The 20,707-nt window shown below is 44.8% G+C and overlaps 1 protein-coding gene, 1 non-coding gene and 1 pseudogene across 2 annotated transcripts; 1 reads left to right on the top strand and 2 right to left on the bottom strand.

Moving 5' to 3' along the window:
- Window positions 5,319-5,391, bottom strand: TRNAF-GAA. Its single transcript has one exon. It is a non-coding gene; the product is annotated as a tRNA-Phe (tRNA).
- LOC8061111 lies at window positions 6,373-11,652 on the bottom strand (annotated as a pseudogene).
- Window positions 12,813-15,888, top strand: LOC110430493 (uncharacterized abhydrolase domain-containing protein DDB_G0269086-like). Its single transcript, XM_021448208.1, has 6 exons — window positions 12,813-14,594; window positions 14,699-14,845; window positions 14,925-14,990; window positions 15,064-15,137; window positions 15,215-15,800; window positions 15,881-15,888. The coding sequence occupies exons 1-6, from the start codon at window positions 12,983-12,985 to the stop codon at window positions 15,886-15,888; spliced, it is 2,493 nt and encodes an 830-aa protein (XP_021303883.1). The 5' UTR covers window positions 12,813-12,982.

Here is a 20,707-nt window from a genome sequence, read left to right as displayed (position 1 = left end):
CATCACATATATGCACATGTGCACGTTCGTACGTAGTACGCACTGACGGCGGCTTCCATTGGAGATTCCGCGATCTGAAGGATTGTTAATCGCGAGGGTTTATCCAACTGATGTGGCACTTTTGTTATTCAGGCTGCCATCATACGTAGACGCACTAATACTCTTCTCGGGGCCGGCTTCTATTCCGGTCGATAGATAGATAGATCACGTATGATATCTCGATCTCATCAAAAGGAAAAGATCAGTTTTTGGTTCTTTCCAACGTGGGCACCCAGCAGATGACAATCATTTGGCGCACATTTAACTTGACCAGAATTTCAAAATTCGCTAGCGGCTCTTTTGACCAATGGACGGACTCCTGCTGTGAGTGCTGCTGTCCGTGCATCATTCGTCACGGTAATAAAGTAGTGGTGTTTTTACATTTTGTTTACAGCATCTGGGACTGCGTGCTGCTGCGCTGATGAATTAACTAGCCATCATCAGAGTACATATATATACTGGTTGATGTATTATAGCAGCAGTATGTGCAAGTACAGTTATTTACTCTGAATTATTACTGGTTGGTGTATAAGTATATAGCAGCAGTTGACGACAACTGAGTAACTTTCAGTTGACGAACCGAGTAACATTTCTGCTCTTTGTTTTATTTTTACTACTGTACTCGAGCGTTTTTATCTCGAAATAAATCCAGTGAGCGAATTCGTTCCACATATAGTGATGGCGCCAAAAGTCTTAATTTTAATTGTTCTCTCTTCGATCGGGTAGAAAGGGAGACACGACACATCTATGGACACAATTCAAGCTAATCCCGGCTTCAGTTAATGCGTATATGCTGATATGCATGCCTGGAAAAATGCAAGCATAATTCTATCGCGGTTGGGTGTGGGTCTCTCGTGTGATAGATAACGTCGCAGTCATCACATGAGGTGGTGGTCACGCTGAAATATATGTTGTGTGGGCTGCTAACTTTAATCATTAAAAACACACTGGATAATAGACATGTGGGTAATTTATTACATTCAGATTTCGGTTGACGTATGTACTTTGCATAGCCTTTCATAATGACATTGCTGGTTAATTTATATATAGATTTCTGGGGTTATTTTATATATCTTTCCTAATGGTACAGTTCCATATTTAGATATAAGTTTAGGAGATTAATCTAATTATCTTTCATAATAAAAAATGTGTGTAATTTATTAGATGCAAATTAAGAGGTTACTTTATGTTTTTTTTCTTGATAGCATAGGTGAGTTATTTTTTTAATAAACAGAATAATAATAAACATGTGGGTAATTTATTACATTCAAATTTCGGTTTACGTATGTACTTTGCATAGCCTTTCATAATGACATTGCTGGTTAATTTATATATAAATTTCTGGGGTCATTTTATATATCTTTCATAATGGTATAGTTGCATATTTAGTTATAAGTTTAGGAGATTAATCTAAGTATCTTTCATAATAAAAAAAATAATGTGTGTAATTTATTAGATGCAAATTAAGAGGTTACTTTATGTATTTTTCACGATCGCATAGGTGAGTAGATTTTTTTAATAAACAAAATTGATACAACTTTTTTTTACTAATAATGAGTATATATATATAGTCTACTAAAATAAAGACAAGATGTTTTCAGTTATGAAAATTTTTAAGAATTATATATCTTTTTTTCCCTAGCGAATCTTGTGATGGTTAACTTGGAGTTTTTAATTAGCAATAGTAAGATTGTATCCTAATAACTTTTTTCCCTAATGACACTGGTGTGGGTCGCCTTTCGAAAAAACACTGGTGTGGGTAATTTGTTATCATGTATCACACTGAGAATTTATATATAGACCTTAGGTTAGGGTCAACTGTTAACATAGTGGAAAGCAACTTCAGATATTGTCCCACCTACTAAGGTATGTAGCGAGTTTCAATCAATTTGTTTCTTCTGATATTGTCAAGGAAAAAATAGGACTCCTTTTTCTTCGAGTTGTACTATATATGTAGATTCAGATACAACCCTGCCAAACCTGTTGTTGTCTCAGACAGTCGGCTCCCATTGCAATATTGTTCAGTGCATGTGGACTCACTTAACTGATGATGGTGCGTAGGTGTTATCTCCAACCAATGCAAAGACACGTTGACATGTACCCTCGCGGCGCCGCAAGACTACCTTGCTTGGCATCATGCAGATTAATTGGATTGATCCAATGCAACCTGACGGTCAGAGACGCGGCCCGTGATCGATGACACTTGACGATCCACACGTATTTCAGTCCGCGTATACTACTACACTGCAAGTTGCCACAAGTACAGTCCTGCTTGCAGCAGTTTGGATCTTTCCAGGAAGCTGCATGCGTACGTACAGAGTCCAGCATGCATATGCTTCATTCTAACACACCCCTACTGTAGTGTGTGGTGGTTGCGTAAGAATGGAGGGCCGGGTCTTACACAATCGAGAGTATTATTATCGCTGCATTGACCTCGAATTACAATGAAGATTTCTTTTTTTTTTGGAGTAGACATGTAGACTACATCATGCATGCATGAATCCTAGCTAGCTAGCTTAGCTAGCTCGTTCGATCGATACATATATATATGCAGCCACGCGATCAAGTGTGATTAGCAAGCTTATTATATATGTACAACATTTTACCAGAGGCCCAAGAGCTAGCTATACCCAGCACTGTGGTAGATTGTTACTGATGGCACATGCATGTAGCTTATCATGTGAGTCGGTCAATGTTGTCTCCACTTGCCCTAAACTACTGCTAGTCGTCGTCGTCGTCGTCGTCGATCTTGACCTCGGGCTCTGTACTGCGAGGTTAAAAGTCTTTACAGGGGAAAAAAAAAATAAAGAATCGCATCTCGCTTTCTTGCACTTGTGCTTTGTGTGCTAATATAAGAGCGAGACACCGTCTCAACCAAACTAATCTGGATCTCTCAATTGAAGCTAGTATATTATTTGGTTGAGACAGTTAGATCAATATATTATTTGGAAGTTTGTAAAATGAAATGAGACAGTTAGATCAAGAGTATAGCTAGTACAATTTACTGGCCTGAAACAACAGTACAAGGCGGGGGTCGTTGGTGGGGAGATTATTGGATTCGATGGAGCCGTGCGCGTGTGAAACGAACGAGAAGAATATGCGCGCACGCGGCATACTTCCACCGACCATCCATGCAAAAATGGGTAAAGTTTTTTTTTTTTCATATGCTCTTGCTCTCTTATTTATTGTATTCACATTAAAAAGTGTGCAAACACAAATCTTAATACGAAACTATATTGAGATATATATTTGCACATTTATCAATATTAGACAATGCATCACATCCTAGTGCGTATGTGGGTGTGTGCCGTCACATGGCGAGATCAAGGCATTAGGCTCCGTTCGTTTATCTCATAAATCGTATTCTTTCTATCAGCCAGCAATATTATTTTTTTTCACAATAAATCGATGAATAATATTTTTAGTCATGACTTTTGAAACAAGCGAACAAACTCTAAGCTATAGCTGTTTCAGCTTCAAACAAATGTAAAACCTGTCATTTTTACTGCCAAATATAAGCAGGTGGTTGGTATATGCCGACCTCAGGGCTAGCTCCGGCGGCGTCCGTAGGTCTCTCTCTCCGGCACGCAGCAAGCGCGCGGATCGGCGTGCGCGGCACATGGCATGCATGTGGCGAGTTGCATTGCATCGTCATGCATGCCGCATTGCTGGGTCGATCGGTCGTCGTCACCTTGCCGACATCACTCACTCACTGATCTCTCATGCATCCACATCCACGGCCGTTCCAAGCATGCAACAAATTCGACAACCGCGTGGAGGAGGACGAGTGGAGCAACTGCTGGGATGGGAGCATCGATCACGCCGGGAAGCGTGCAGCGCAAAGCATGGGTCTCTCACAAGTCACAACTCACTAGCTAGGCCCATTAATTCCAACTCCATCCGCTGGTCGCGGTGGCCCAGCGCGACATGCATGGCGGGCCGAGACACTCTTTTGCTATTCTGCTGGTTGATGGGATGGGCGTGCTGATTCCCTGCGACTGCGAGTGCGAGGCTTCTGCCTTGCCAATTTGCCATGTGTGCGGCTGATGATCCAAACTTTGTGCGTCTGGACATGTGGCTAGGGCAAGACAAAGATAAGTTCATGATACCAAAAAAAAAAACTATTAGTAATTTTCATGACATTATTATTATTACCTAAATGCAAACTACATTTCAGCGCATTGAAATTTGATAGTTTTAGGGTTAAAGCTATAACTCTAGCGTGTAAATTTAGGCCTTGTTTACTTTCAAATTTTTTTTTTGCAAAATATGAATAGTGACACTTTCGTTTGTATTTGATAAATATTGTCCAATCATGAACTAACTAGGGTCAAAAGATTCGTCTCGTCAATTTCGACCAAACTGTGCAATTAGTTTTTATTTTTCGTCTATATTTAATACTTCATGCATGCGTTTAAAGATTCGATGTGACGGGAATCTGAAAATTTTTGCAAAATTTTTTAGGAACTAAACAAGGCCTTACTATATTTTTTTTTTGTAAGAGTAACTTATTTTGTGGAATAATTGTTGGTATCAATAAATCACTACTTGGTTGTATTTTGAAAATTAAACAAATTTCTCACAAAAAGATAGCAAAACAAACTCGGTTTCATAAGTAATTTCCATGATGGTAATTAAAGTGCCTTGTCTAACCTCATAATAAGTGCAGTGATCTGGACACGGATGACTAGTGGAATATGAAATGTTGTCTATCTATAATTCTATGGAAAACACAAAGTCCTTGATGAAAAAAAGTGGAAACACAAAGCATCCTTAATCCTTGATTGAAAAAATAGATGGTTTCCTTTTCATTCGAGCACAGTGAGTTTTTTTTAAAGATAATTAGCAGAGTTAAAAGAATATGAAAAAGGGAAATAGTTCTTAGTTGCATTTTGAGTCAAGCATAGTGAGAACAAACAGAAAGTGAATGAGCACAATGAGAAAATAAATAAATATATAGAGAATGACACTATGAGAAAACTATAAAAAAAGTTTCATTTTCAGTTGAGCATATTGAGAAAAAAATAAGCATGAACATAGGGACAAAAGGAAAAAAAGAGCAGAGAATGAATACTGTAAGAAATGAAAAAAATAAAAATAGAAAAAACAGAGAATAAACACAGTAAGAAATGCAAAGCATGAGCACAGTGAGAAAAGGAAAAAAACAGAGAATGAATACTGTAAGAAATGGGAATAATAAAAAGCATGAGCACAGTGAGAAAAGAAAAAAAAGAGAATGAATACTGTAAGAAATGGGAAAAATAAAAATGGAAAGTAAATGCGGTGAGCGTGGATCGAACACGCGACCTTCAGATCTTCAGTCTGACGCTCTCCCAACTGAGCTATCCCCGCTTACGTTTTTGGTTTGTATATTTCATTTAAATATGTATAGTCTTCTGACCTCTAAGCTGTGTGCTGGGCTCAATCCTGATGAGTTTGCCATGGATTTGCCTGACGCCGGACCACTGCAGCCTGCAGCTCTGAACACCTCCAGGCCACCTTGGATAGTGTACATTCTCATCCGTCATCCCTACCAGTACCAGCGATGTGTATTTGCTGCTGTGTTCAATCTTTTTTATGCTCTCATGAACCAAAATGATGGCACTATCAACAGCGCTACAAGAGTTAAAAGGACCATGGCCGTTCGCTTCTCTTATCGGCCGTATTTTTTCTGCCAGCTTGCAGTATTTTTTCTTTTACAATAAATCAGCCAACAGTAATTTTCAGAGCTGCACTGATAGGCACAATTCAAATAAAAAAAAATCCATTTTCCTTTCTTTTTTAAAAGAAATAAAAACTTTATGCTCACCTCTCATACCATATGGTGTCTTTTTTTGTTGAGAATTGCACAGGACAACGCAGACGCCCACAACACAAACGTACACTTACTTCTATCAGTGTTGTTTTCTGGCTAACAGCACTGTAGATAAGGGCACTCCCAATGCAAGACTCTATCACAGAGTCGAAGACAATTAATTACATATTATTTATGGTATTTTGCTGATGTGGCAGCATATTTATTGAAGAAAGAGGTAGAAAAAATAAGACTCCAAGTCTTATTTAGACTCCAAGTCCACATTGTTCGAGGTAATAAATAACTTTAGACTCTATGATAGAGTCTGTATTGTGAGTGCCCTAATGCATACGGCTTTCAAATGCCCTAATGCATACGGCTTTCAAATGCTTCCATCAACACTCAGCATAGCCATTTGTAGTCCGAATTCCAAAACTCATCACCGTTCCTTGCGCGTCCTGGTTTATTTATAGCAGGCATAAATGAGGTGCTTCAATCCCATCCCCACCCCCCCTCTTTTTCTTTTTTAAAAAATCACATTCCCACCATGATGGTCCTTACTGTTCATCACATCAGAGGCTGGAAATTGGACAATGCCTTGCTGTAGACTCTTCAGTAATTACAAAATAAAAAAATAATAGTATAAACAACAAAGTAAACATAAACACCCTCGGGAAGTCAAATAGTCTCCTTTCAGTCACAATAATTTGACAACAAAACATCTACTACCAGTCTACCACGCTGCTTTCAGAACTTTCAGCAAAGGCCTATCAGGAAAACAGTATTCAGCATTCAGCAACATGAGCACTCGAGGAATGAGGACAAGGTTTACAAGCGAAGCAAAAGCCTGCGCAGAATGATTTCAATAAAGCCATTTATTTGTAGCAGGTCTCCTAGGAGAATGATTTCAATATGGTTGTTCTGATTGAAGCCATGGTGTGTCACCTTGAATGCCTGCAAGCAAACCACTTACTTTAACACGACAGCCATATATAAGAACCCTGAAGATAACATGGGCAATGGTAGAAACGTACCCGATGTGCTGGTACGAATGTGCCCTGAACAAGCGACGCAGTAATCAATTCACATATTTCTCATCAATTATCACCTTTAGCTTGCTTGTTGCTAGCGTTCTGCATTGCTCGGTTAGCTCCTTGCTGCACCTGTAGACCTCCAGTTCTTCCAGCGAAGGTGGGAGGCCCCTCTCTGGCAGCTTTGAGATAGTTGGGCAATTGACGATCCCAAACCGCTTGAGAGATGGAAGGCTATGCAGACCCACGGGAAGATCCGAGAGTTCACAGTAACCAACAAATTGGAGCTGTTGCAGGGACGTGAGGAGCTGAAGCGCTGCCTCTTGCTCGCATGATAATCCTGCCGCTTCGATATCTCCATATTCGTCCGCGAGCTGTAGGCATTGGAGAGAGGTGAGGTGCTTGCAGAATGGCATGGTAAGAAAAGACGGGTGGTCGATTTGAAGCCTTTCCAATCGAGGGCACAACTCATAGCCCTGCATTGACAGACTCTGGAAACGTTGAGGTAAGCCTGGGCATCCAAATAGTTTCAAATACCGGAGACCACGGAGGGATTGGAAACCCTCTAGTGCGTCTAGCAGGCCATGGCCTACAATTTCCAACTTCTCTAGCGATGTGCAGGAATGCAGCTGTAGAGATTTCAATCCATAGATTTCCGACACTTTTAGTACTGTGAGGCAGGTCAGACCTCCCGGAAAGCAGGGCTGCAGCGTTTCTTGGAAAGCGTCGTGGATATCCAGTACGCCAAGTGAACACGGGAGAAGCCATCTTCCGTTCAGCTGGTCGTCAATTTTGTCTTCATTCACCAAAGACGATATCAAATCTGGGCAATAAAAAATTCTTAGCTCCTCAAGGGAGGTGAATCCAGATATGCCATCCTTGCCCCCCTGAAATGTTAGCTCGCAATCTATAATTTCCATCTTCTTGAGAGAGGGGATAAGATTAGACGGAATGCGCAAGAGTTTGCTAGGACATGGCCTAGTCAATGCACCATCTTGATATGGATTTCCCTGTGACAAAGCACTTGGAGCCGAGGTGAGATTTGAGAAACTATTCTGTTTCCCTTCTATCAATAGCCCTGTTATATTCTTACATCCATCTAGGTGCAATTCCTCTAGGGCTTGCACCTGTTGCAGCATCACAGATAACCACTCTCCAGTTATTCCACAAACCTCAATGCTGAGACACACGAGAGATGGGAGGGCATCAAAATCTGCATCTGTCATGTTTTCATGGGTGCGCGCTGATGGAACATCTGAAGAGAAAATTTTTGCGCAGTGACTTATTTCCAACCTCTTCAAGCAGACGAGTTGCCTAAAACCTTCGAGTGAAAAAGATGATAGGTTTTTGCAGCCCACTATTTTCAACCGAGTTATGGTCGTCAGGTTGTGGAATGAAAAAATTGTGTCATCTAGGAACTCAATGGGAGATGGGTCACCATAAAATCCAATTTTCACTTCCCCATTTGATGATCCCTCCATTGCTGGAAGTGTTGAAACATCTGTGATCGAGAATTTACAAAATCTACTTGACGGTGGTAGAGGATTTGATACCATTAATTGAGGACACTTATGGATGGTCAGCTCACTAACATTGGGCAACCATGACTTTTCCTCGATTTCAATTTTTTCACAGCTCTCAAAGACGGGGAAGGCCTTTAGTACCCTGCATCTCTTGATCTCCAGTACCCTCAAACTAGAGTTCAAGTTCCTCACTGAATTGGAAAAACATCTATCTAACTTTGGTATATCAATCAACTCCAGCTCCTCCAACGAAGGAATCAAGAATTCCGTTACTTTAGACATATTCCTTAACTTCAACTTTGTAAGACATGATAGCCTTTCTAGAGAAGGGAGTATTTCCCATCCTTCACAATCCTCTAGATTGATCATCTGCAAGCGAGCAAGCCATGCGGGGGAGAAAGCATGGCAGGATCCCTTCGAGAGAACAAGATTCCTCATGTTGACAAGATCACTCATACCTTCAACAATAACTGCTTGTCTAGCATCTAATACTTCAAGATGGTAAAAATTGCTCAGAGATATAGGCAAAGTTGCATTGCTCCCTTTATTTTCAAGTTTTAGGTAACGAAGATGGGTACAATTTACCCAACTGAAGATGATGGTATGGAAGGACCAGAAGTACAAAGAGTCACAATGCCCAGTTACGATCAATGTCCTCAATCTTCTCACTGATGAATTTACACTCTTCAATTTTTCTTCGAACTTCCCGTTACAAAGTATCATCCCATGTTCATCTTTATGGTACACTGAATCAGTTAGGATTGAAAAATGGCGTACGGTTGCTGGAACTTCTTTACACTCTAAACCATCCATAATTGCAAACTCAGCCCTTGAAACCAGTCTTGCAAATTCATGCATAATACCACACATAACATAGCATTTTTCATGCTGTAGAATGGTGTCTTCTGTTTCAGCATGCTCAAAGAAACCTGAGTTAACCAGAGCATTGAGGTAATCATGTCCTACCTCAACAAATTTCACAAATCCCAACGATATCCACATGTAAACCAAATCATCCATATGGAACAAATAGCCATTCGGAAATATAGAACAAAACAAGAGACATTGTTGTAAATTGTATGGCAGCTGATAATAACAAATCTTCAAAGCAGTCACAATGCCTCCACGGAATTGCAGAGATTCCCAAACACCATTCTTCATGATGCTTTCCCAATAGTGGAGAGTAGGCTGCTCTCTTAACATGACCGCTGCACTTTCTGCAGCTAATGGGTTGCCATTTAACTTTGAAGCAATTTGACGGCCGATATCTAGATGTTCTTCGTAGTTGTTATCACCAAATGCACATGCTTTGAACAATAGCCAAAAATCATCATTTCCTAGAGCTCTTAACTTAACTGGTTCAATTGTACCTAGCCTTTTTGCAACAGATAAATTTCTACTTGTCACAATAATCACATTACCGTTCATGCAACTTGATCCCAAAGCATCTATCAATTCTTTCCACTGCAAATTATCCATGCAGTCACAGACATCATCTAGAACAAGTAGAAACTTTTTGGACAGACATGCTATGTGCTTCTTTAAGAGCTCTAGAAGCTCCGAGTAGTTGCTAACTCCTTCATAGCTTTCTCTTTTGCGAGAACCTTCATGAGCCAGAGTAACAACATCTAAGATTTCCCTTATCACTCTTACTTCGTCAAAGATGTTGGACACCCAAACCCATATTCGCTCAAATTCACTCTCAACATGTGATCATGGTATACAAGTTTAGCTAAAGTGGTCTTCCCAACTCCTATAATTCCTACAATAGGTAGCACAGTTATATTGTTTGACTTAGCAGCTTCGATCGCCCTTATGATTTTGTTTTTCTCCACATCCCTTCCATATACCTTTCCAGGAAGAGAACTTGATGTTCTTACTAGTGTATCTGATGAGTTGTTAATCTGACACTGATCAGATCTTGCAACACAGTCATTGAGATACTCAATCACATCGCCTCTGATGATTTGTAATTCAAGAACTATTTCCTGGATCTTTTTCAAAAATTCAGCCTTGTCCCAGAAGTGTGTGGTAGTAACTAAATTGTTCTCAATTCCCATTCCTTTTCTGCCCTCTGAATCATTAGTCGAAACTGTGGCAACATTTTGTACACTATCGCCGGCACTACAAGAGGAAAAGGATTGCAGGTTGGTTATCAGAAATTTATTAGCATAATTCAGTGTTGCACTGCAATTCATAGTTTAAATGAAACGATCATTTCTTAAAAAATAAAAATAAATGAAACGATCATATAAAAATTTATATGCGTACACATCATGGTACTTATTTTTGCCCATAACTAACATAATTCGATACTGGAGAACTTGAGGGGTAAGCAGTACCTTGGACAGTTCGGCGCCTCCTCAATGCACTTCGCTGTCACAGGCTGTCCTACGGCTGATGTGATGTGAAAATAGTCCCGCTGCTTGGATCGATTTTTGCAGCTGCTTTTGTCCAATATACCAGCAGTATTGGCGCATGAACCTACGTGCTCTGCTCCATCTCCAACCATACCTTCCAGTTCAATAGCAGGAGCAAGCATAACTGACAAGAGAATGGAGGATGCTAGGACATGTCAAGAGTCGCGTTTATCATCACAATTTACTAAGGAAAAAGAAAACTGTAGAAAATCACAAGGATTGATGTATACCAACAGTATTGGCCAATCCATCTACTTGCTCTGCTCCATCTCCAACCATGCCTTCCAGCTCAACAGCAGGAGCAAACATAACTGACAGAAAAAGGAGAAAGTAAGGACATGTCAGGACTCAGGATTACCACAATTTAAAGGAGATTTTTTTTAAAAAAAAATACAAATCGCAACTCGCAAGGTTGGATGCATACGTACCTCCTTGGACCTGTTGCTGGAGCCTGCAATAGTCGAGTTCATCGACCACGTCGTCGGCGTCATACATGAGCTCCTTCACACGAGCGAGGGAGCAGGCAAGCGGCTTGTTCCCGACCGCCCTCCCCGCGACACCGCTGACGACCGTCTCCATCCTCTGGACCTCAGACTTGAGTTCATCGATGGCACCAGCTAGGCCAACTCGATGAAGCCACGCGTCGAGCTCGCTGGCCGGTTGAAGAGTTTCCAGGATGGTTTGCGCTACCCATAGAATCGCGCCCACCACTGCGTTCGCCTCTCCTGCCTCCAGCAGATCTTGCCGAAGCATTGTTCTTGAGCGGTGGTCAACGGAGGAGGAAGCAATGGGAGAGCAGGTTCAGTCCGTGGGGTTCTTCAGACAAAGACAAAGCATCGACTAGTCTATGCTGTGGGCCAGTTGTTGGGGAGATGCCCTCCGCACTCCCCAGCAGTACGGTGAACCGTGAACGTTCTCACTCGGTGCCGTGAGAGGTTTGAGCTCCAACGGATAGTAGGCTCACTAGTAGGTGAAAACAGTGAATGCTCTCTCCTTTTATTAATGGCGGTATCGCGCCCCTTATATAGGGCCCGGAAACCGACCTAATGACATTTACATAAATGCCCCGTGACGGTGGGGGAATATTCCAGTATATTCTTTCATCGCAGTGTACTGACCCCAATACACCTGCGTAATTTCACATTGCAAGCCCTTCGTTCATCCTCTGACTGGGGCCTCAGCTGGTCGGAGGCTTGGATCCTCCGCCCAGTCGCGGATCCTCCGACGCTTTAGTGTCGGAGGTTCCTCAGCCCGGCTGGGCCGGAGGTTGCTCGACCCGGCCACCCCGGGAGTTCCTCCTTAGCCTGGTCCAGTCGGAGGTCCCTCGGCCTGGCTGCGTTCTCCCGCCATCCTCGGATCCGGGAGGGTCGGAGGTTCCCACCTTTCCTCGCTCGTGGACCTCCGCCGGTGTCTCAGTCCCTGCACACACTTAGCACGACCAGACGAGTCGTCAACATTAGCATTTCCCGATGAAAGATATCCTCCGACGCTTCAGGCGTCGGAGGTTCCTCAGATGAAGGATAACCTCCGACGCTACCAGGGGGAAGGATGCAGCTGTTCCCCAACAGTTCCCCCCTTTTTGGGCTAATGGCACTCCTGCGGTCCATGTGCTCAAAAACATGCGACGCTGCGGAGACTATGAGCGTGGTTGCTGCCTTCCCCCCTGGTGCGCAGGATGTGTTTGTTAGCAAATGTTGGATAATTGTTTCTTTTACTTAGTCATAAATTTTCTTGGTTTCTTTATTTTGCCGGGATCCTCCGATCGTTGTTGCTATGTTAGTCTGATATCCTACGCGCGTTAGATTGCGGAGGATTGCGGAGGATATTATAGCCGTTGGAGTTAGCCGTTGGCATTGACGAAGCGCAACGGTCAGGCCGATTCCTCCGCTTATAGCCGTTGGGCGCGGGGAATCGCAACGGTCACGTTGCCGCAGGCCCCCCCTATAAAAGGGCATTGGGGAGGCTCTTGGGTCTCACCCTTGCTGCCTGTTGTTTGCGTTTCTTCCTTCGCACACTCGCATTCGCTCTAGTTGCGTATAGCTCTTAAGTGTTTGCGGAGGCTATAAAGTGGCTCATTTTCCTTCGCCTCGTCCTTCAAGGTCAGATTTTTCTGGTCCTTTGCGTAATTTTCTTAGTGTGAGGTCCGGTGGTTGGTTGCGGAGGTTTGAGGAGTGGATGCTTGAGGTGGCAGCAGCTCAAGACCTGGAGGAGACGTTGTCCGACGTCGAAGCTTCTGTTGGTGATCTGATCAGCGCGAAGGAGTTTGAGGAGATGGCTGCAATTACCTTTGAGTTTGGGGAGTCAACAGTGAGGACGGAAGATATCGCTGACATGGTTGAAGCGCGGTTTTTCAAGGATGGCCGCGCGAAGGCTCCTCCTGCGGGTCAGACGGTGCCTGCGCCTGAAGAAGGTTATGTTGTTGTATTCAGGGACTTTTTTACCTGCGGACTTCGGATGCCTCCGTATCATTTCCTTCGCGAGGTGATGGAGAGCTTCAACGTCGAGCTACAGCATTTCAGCCCCAATGGGATACTGACTCTTAGCAAGTTTTCATGGGCGTGTGAATCCTACGGAGCCATGCCCCACATTGACACTTTTTGCTCATATTTCGAACTTCAGCGCCAGCCTAAGAAGGTGAAGGATGCCGAAGGTGTTGAGTGCATTGCGCAGTTTGGAAGCTGCGCGTTCATGCCGCGCCGCACAATGCCTGGGCCAAGGTACGAGATCTCCTACTGCCAAAAGGGCAAGTGGGAGAAGGATTGGATGAGAGCCTGGTTCTACGTGAAGACCCCCGCTGCGTCGAGGACTTTGGATGACGGTAGCGTTGATAAGGTGTATCCTTACGCATCGTTGATGAAGGAGCTGAAGCCTATTTCGAAGGTTGATCCTTCGAAGCCAGTGTCGGAGGAACAGCTTGAGGCGCGGTTGGCCTGCGACAAGGCCTTTGCGCTGGCTTGCCGATACTCCGGAGGTCGGGATCTGGTCGAGGAGATGGTTGCAGCCGACTACTGGCCCCTTGGCCGCAGGACTGACGAGTTCACCATTGAAATGGTGCAAGTACCGGTCTTTGGTCCTCCGGAGGGGTTGCCGTTTCCTCGATTTGGCGCGGGTTTGCCGGAGGATGAGACGAAGGAATCTTTCCTTGACCGCGTGGAGGTTTCTGCCCGAAGGATCGTTGGAAAGATCTCGGAGAAGGAATACCTCCAGCGGAAGTCCGCACTTGGGACTATGCCGCGTTTCAATCGCGTTTTTGAGGAGTTGGGGGTCGAGTATGAGGATTACGTCGTTCCTCCGGAGGTTCTGCTTGGCTTGGAGAAGAAGAAAGATTCATCCAAGGCCGTTGCCGCGGCGGAGGCTAAGAAAAGAAAGGGTTGTGGCGCTGTTAAGCAGCTTGCGAAGAAGCGCAAGGCGGAGGTTGTGCTGGAGACTCCTTTGGAGTCTTCCTCCGCCCGCTCTTCTGCTGCCGAGTCTAACTCGGTGGCTTCTGTTCCTGCGGAGGTTGCTCCTGCTGGTGGAGTTCCTGAGGTTGAAGCCTCACGCGCGGTCTCTTCTGTACGCGCGCCTTTCGCGTCACTTCTTGGGGAGGAGTCTTCCGACGCGGAGGCCCCTGAGGCGGGTCCTGCGCGGGAGGCAAATCTTGCGGTGGCTGAGAGTCCTGCGCGGGAGGATTTGGCTGGAGGAGGGTCTTCGCCGAAGGAAGGGCAAGAGGAATCCAGTGATGAGGCAGAGTCTGTCTCTGTTCGGAGGATTAAGAGGGCGGAGGATCTCCCGCGTCCGGCTGGAGATGGTATAAACTCGTTGTACATGGGTAAAGTTTTTGTTGATTCTTGTTTTTATTTATATAATTTTTTTTTTATTGACTTGGTCTCATGTTGTTTATATTTCTTTCAGAGGATGTTTTTGCTGGGTTGGCTACTGCGGAGGAATTGGCCAAAGGCGCCAGCGTTGCGCAGGAAGGACTTGCTGTTCCTCCGCGGCGTGAGCCTGCGCCTTCTGCGTTGGCAAGTAGGCCTTCGCCTGCTGATGTTCTTGGTCCCGGTGAGTTTCTTCTTTTTTTTTCAACAAATTGGTTTGTTTTTTGGCATTTTGTTCTAAGGTTTGTTTTTGTTTTGCGCAGGTGCTTCTGATCCTTCGATAACAGGTTGGACTGATGCCTTGCGCGAGGTTCATTCCTTGGTCGGAGGTTCGTTGTCTGGCCTCCGCCAAAGGTTTTTTGTTTCTTACGATGTTTTTTCTTACTTGTTTTTGCTTTACAGATCGTTTTCGTCAGAAGCTCCGCGGCATGGACTTTGACACGCTCCTTCGCGTGCAGTATGAGCACCATAGCCTTGTACGTTTGCGATGTGTTATATCTTTCTTCGCTGTTTTTCGCTCGGAGGTTAGTTGTAACTATATATTTTTGAGCAGGGTCATCACATGGCTGCCGCCTTGGAGGAGCGTTGCTCCCGGGAGGTTATCTGCCGTGATGAGGCGATTGGTGCTCTGAAGAAGGAGAACGAGACCTTGGAAGCTGAGAAGGCTCGCCTGTCGGACGAGGTTAAGGAGCTTTCCTCCGTCAGGAGGGAGATTGATTCCCTGAGAAAGGAGAGGGATGCCTACAAAACTGGGTCGGAGGTTCTGAAGAAGGAAAAAGAAGATGCTGAAGCTTCAGCAGCTGTCCTTCGCACGAGTGTCGCTGAGGCGGAGGTGGCTAGGGATTTGGCCATGCAGCGAGTGGAGAAGGCGGAGGACATTGCTGAACGCCTTCGCAAGGAGCTTGATGCTGAGCGGTTGTCTGCGGCTGAGTTGCAGACGCGCATGCAGAAGGCGGAAGCGGAGGCTGCAGCTATTGTTGAGCTCTATGCTGATTCGCTTGCGAAGTTTGGGGGAAGTACCTCTGCTCCTCCGCCCAGCGGCGACGTTGGGGCTTGCCTAGCGTGGATGAAGTCCCATATCCGCATGCTCCCTGAATTTGTCGGGGGGGCTGTTGATTTTGGGGCTTTGGCCGCGGTTAGTTCCTTCGCTCGACTTTTGCGGCGCGGAGGTTGCTCCCACGCCGAGGGGGTTGACAAGGTGGAGTTTGCCACGACGGAGGACGTTAGCGAGGGCACCCCTGGCCTGCGCAAATCTGTCCGGAACTTTATCAGTTCGTTCTGGATTAGGTTTGGGCGGGCTGAGGCGAAGAAGATGGCGGAGGCTCGTCGCGCTGAGGTATTCTTGATTTGGTTTTTTCTTTTTGTATTTTGCTTTGCTGCTTTGCAATGTTACTTAAGATGGGTATTTTGTAGGAGATTGCGAAGAAGAAGGCTAAGGTTGACAAGGCCGGTCCTTCGCGTCCACCAAGCGAGGCGCGTCCTCCGACCCAGGCTGAAGCGGAGGCTCGTGATGATGGTGCTAAAGCTCCGGAGGGATCTGGTGCCAAGGTTTCAGAGCAGCCCGAGACTTCTGCTCCTCCTCCGCCTCAGGTGTGAGGCTTTTTAGTTTTTAGGTTTTTCTTAGTCTTTTTTGCGTCCGAGCATGTGACGATTTTTTGTAAATAAGGCCGGAGGTTCTTATTTTGTAAAGACTGTTGAGGATGTAATATATTAAGTTGTTTTCAGATAAGCCTTTGTTTTACACTTTGATCCTGCGCAGGTCTCTGGCGGAGGACCTGCGCAGGATCATTACATTACTCCCCTTTCAATTTTTTACAAAGGGATTTATGTTTCTGGCGAATTGTGGGAGTACTGGCGAATTGCCTTCCCTAACATGAGATTGGTGGATATGTTCGAGTTTGTTGGATATGATATTGATGGCGAAGGATCTGAATTTATCCAGTCGCTTGCGCGCCGAGGTTCATGGCCTGCGGCTTAGGTGGTGGTTTTTGTTTTGTTTCTACCTTGTCGTAGGCTATTTGTGTTTTACTTTTTTTATGACTTGGTTTGATGTGTTTTTGCAGTTGAAGTATCCTATCCTTCGCATATTTGGAGAGGAGATTGAGGAATCTTTTTGGCTGGAGGGGCCTGACGTGTATGAACGTTATCTGCCTGGGCGTGCGGAGGTTCTAGACTTTGTTTTTTTTGACAAGTTTGAGTCCTTCGCTTGGTTCATTGGTTTTTGACTTGGTTTTTCTGCGCAGGTTGTTCGTTCCCCTCCTGGATGTGTTCTTTCTCCGCGTTTTGTCGAAGGAAGCTATGTGACTCCATTGACGTTCAAGCGTGGCGACTTGTATGCAAGTGGTTGGTTGATAGACTGGTGGAGAGCTGCTCGTCCTTCGCTTAATGTTGACGATTTGGTTGATTATCTCGCACGGGATTATTGTAGTGATTTTAGGGTTTTTGGTGACTCGTGCGTGAGATTTGTACGTGACTCATAGATCCTTCGGTTGTTTAGTCGACGGAGGATTTGTATGTTGGATTTGTACAAGCTACCTATAACCTTCTACTTTTTATGGGTCGAAGGATAATTTTATTCTTTCCTTGTAACTGTTCTTTTGTAATGGTTTATTCATCAATAATAAAGTTTTTGAGTTTGCTACAACCTTCGATCTCATTTTTATTACAACCTTCGCGCTACAGCATTTATACATTGCAACGTCACGGTGGTGTTGATCCTAAGGATCTTTGTGTTGCTGTGGCCTGCTTGTGCTTGATGCTCGATGTTGCGAAGGTGTTGTTGATTTTTTCTTGCGCGGAGGATCGCCGCTTCTTGGCCTTAGAACCTTCGACTTTATTGGTGCGAAGGAGCCTCCGCTGAATTGTGCTATTTTTTTCCTTTGCTCGACTCCCGTGGAGTGTTGTCGAGGAGAACCTTCGGGTATCTGAGTCGGAGGTTCTGAAGGGACGTTACGAGACTTCGTGCGATACCCTTCAGAGACCTCTGAGTCTGACTTCCATTGTTTCTGTTGTGGCTGTACACGACTTTGTGGTCGATGTTCATCACAACGCCGCAGTTCTAGTATTACGAAGCTTCGTGCGATACAAACTTTTGTTGCTGTTGTGAGGCTAACTCCTGCTTCCATGGTGGCCTAGGATTTTTGCTTTTTGACTGCTAGGTTTGCACTCGATGCTCGGGTCTTTGTATACTGATCCCGATTGAGGGTGGGGGCAGGGTGAGCCTGGTTTTATAGGCTTTCATGCATTTATTTTATGTACTGAGTTAGGTTAAAATTTATTGTCGGGTTATTGATGGTTGTTGTGGTAGTTGATTTTGCTGTACCTGACTGAGGGTTATTGTAGTTTCGTTTTAATTTCACACTTTGTTTGTTGGGGGTCTGCTTAGAGTAGCAGGATACCTTCGACCTTATTTTGGTGAAGGTTATGTGAATTTTGTTGAGGTTTGTCTTGTGAATGTTAAACCTCCGCTGCCTTTTGGTAAAAATAATATAGTTCCTGATGCCTGATTCTCCTCAGGTCTTTGTCAGGTTTGAAGGTTTTGCTCCTTCTGGCCATGTTGTGATGCCTGAGGAGGACAGGACTTTTTCACTTTTTGGCCATGTTATCCTTGCTGCCCGGCTCTTGGCTCGGTCTTTTGCTAAGGATTTGGTGTTTTTTCACCTTTGAGGACGTTCCGAGCTTTCTTAGCTTTTTGGATGAAAGCTGCGGAGGGTCCTTGTGATCACGTGATGTTTTTGTCGAATGCTACAGCCTCGTTGCTGGCTGTTTTTCGACTTTTGGGCTTTGGTTCTGGGGTGGATTCCTCTTTATATTTCAGAGGTTTTTACATAGGTTCTGCCTCGTTAAAAACCTCACCTCCTGGTAGGAGTACCCCTGTGAGGAAAAGAGTGCAGACCTTGGAGTGCGAAAAAGAAGAGAGAAAAAGAAAACAAGCGTATTTAGGGACGTGGATGCCGTCGCTTATTTTTGCGGGGGTCATCCTTACACTCAAATGTAAAATCTTCGTAGATTGTCGACGTTCCACGAGTGGTTGGAGGTTCTACCTTCGAGATCTTTTAGGTAGAAGGATCCCGACCTTCCCGCTTGTATTGCTGTATAAGGTCCTTCCCACTTGGGTTGCAATTTACCCGCGTTTGGGTGATCTCCTTTTTTCCTGAGTACCAGGTCCCCATTTTGTATGTCTTTTCGTACTACCTTGCGGTCTCTCCATTTCTTGGTTTCTTGTTGATATATGGTAATGTTCTCCACTGCCTCAAGTCTTATTGATTCTAAGGTTTCCTTGCAGTACTCTTCATCTTCAGCCAGCTGCTGCTTCATGGAACGCAGGCTTTGGTGTTTGATTTCTTCGGGCAACATTGCCTCTTCCCCATACAAGAGCTTGAACGGGGTGAACCCGGTTGTTCTTGAAACTGTTGTGTTATGTGACCATACAACTCTGGGTAGTTCTTCGACCCATTTCCCCTTGCGTAGGTTGAGTAGGGTCTTGGAGATTGCGGAGAATATTGTTCTGTTTGCTCTCTCCACGGCCCCGTTTGACTCTGGGTGATAAACAGAAGCGAAAGCAATTTTGGTTCCTATGTGATGGCAGAATTCCTTGAAACTGTCTGAATCGAACTGCTTCCCGTTGTCAACTGTGAGCAAGCTTGGAACTCCGAATCTGCAGACTATGTTCTGCCAGAAAAATTTTCTGATTGTTTCAGAGGTTATGGTTGCCAGTGGCTTAGCTTCGATCCATCTTGTGAAGTATTCAATGGCCACGACGGCAAACTTGTTTCCCCCCTGTGCAGTTGGCATTGGTCCTACCAGGTCCATTCCCCATCTCTGCAACGGCCATGATGCTGATATAAGCTGAGTTGGTGCTGAAGGTCCTGATTGAATTGGTGAGAAGGTTTGACAGGCTTTGCATGTCTTCACTATTTCTTCAGCATCTTTGATGTGAGTTGGCCAGTAGAAGCCTTGTCTTAATGCTTTAGCAGACAACGCGCGAGGTCCAATGTGAGACCCGCACATCCCAGAGTGTATCTCTTGCAGGAGTTCTCTGCCCTCGCTTTGTGATATGCATCTCAGCAAAGGTTGGACTACGCCTTTCTTGTACAGGATCCCGTCAATGGAGGTGTAATTCCTTGCTCTTGCCTCCATCCTCTTGGCTATTGCTTCGTCATCTGCAGCTGTCTTGCCTTCGAGGCAATCAGCTATTGCCTGCCTCCAATCTTCGCTTTCTGTCAGCAGGACTGAGCGAAAAGCTTTTGGCAACGACTCGGTTGCGGGTGTTGCAACAATCTGGTGGAAGGTTCCTTCTGGCAAGGGGGTGTTGTTGGCTGCTGCTTTCGCTAGCTCGTCTGCCTCGTAGTTTTCGGCTCTTGGAATGTACTGCAGAGTGAATCCCTTGAACCTTCTCTCCAGGCCTCTTACGACGGCCAGATATCTTGCCAGCTCCGGGTTGTGTGCTAAGTATTCCTTCTCCACTTGACCTGCCACCACTTGGGAGTCTGTTTTGATGAGTAGGGTTTTTGCTCCCGAAGCCTTAGCTTTGTTCAGCCCGAGGATGAGACCTTCATACTCAGCTATGTTGTTTGTTGCTTTGAATTCGAGTCGTTCAGCAAACTTTAGTTTGAGTCCAGATGGTGCGATTAGAACGGCTGCTCCTCCTGCTCCCGCTTGACCCCAGGCGCCATCTGTATACAGCGTCCACGGCTGATCGATTACCTTCTCCTCGTTTTTGTTCGAAGGTGTCCAATCTGCCATGAAGTCAGCCAGGGCTTGAGATTTGATGGAGGTTCTGGGGACATAGGTGATGTCAAACTGTGATAGTTCGGCCGCCAATTTTTCTATACGTCCGGAAGCCTCTTTGTTCCTAAGGATATCACCCAATGGCTGTGAAGTGGGCACTTTAATCTCATGGCTTTGGAAGTAATGCTTGAGCTTCCTCGATGCACACAGGACCGCGTACGCGATTTTTTCTATCTCCGTGTAGTTCAGCTTTGCTCCTGACAGAGCTTCAGATACGTAGTAAACGGGTCTTTGCACCGTTCCCTTACTGTCGCTT

The sequence above is a fragment of the Sorghum bicolor genome, chromosome 9 (genome assembly GCF_000003195.3).
Source record: "Sorghum bicolor cultivar BTx623 chromosome 9, Sorghum_bicolor_NCBIv3, whole genome shotgun sequence".
In the NCBI taxonomy this organism is placed as follows: domain Eukaryota; kingdom Viridiplantae; phylum Streptophyta; class Magnoliopsida; order Poales; family Poaceae; genus Sorghum; species Sorghum bicolor.
The sequence above is the reverse complement of the archived record's forward strand: the minus strand, read 5'-3'. Positions and strand labels throughout refer to the sequence as shown.

What these genes read in the sequence shown, in the direction of transcription:
- LOC110430493 (XM_021448208.1), top strand. Translation starts at nt 12,983, where the DNA reads ATGCTTGAGGTGGCAGCAGCTCAAGACCTGGAGGAGACGTTGTCCGAC. An exon ending in TGCTGATGTTCTTGGTCCCG is followed by an intron (nt 14,846 to 14,924) that starts GTGAGTTTCTTC and finishes TGTTTTGCGCAG; the next exon opens with GTGCTTCTGATCCTTCGATA. An exon ending in AGTATGAGCACCATAGCCTT is followed by an intron (nt 15,138 to 15,214) that starts GTACGTTTGCGA and finishes ATTTTTGAGCAG; the next exon opens with GGTCATCACATGGCTGCCGC.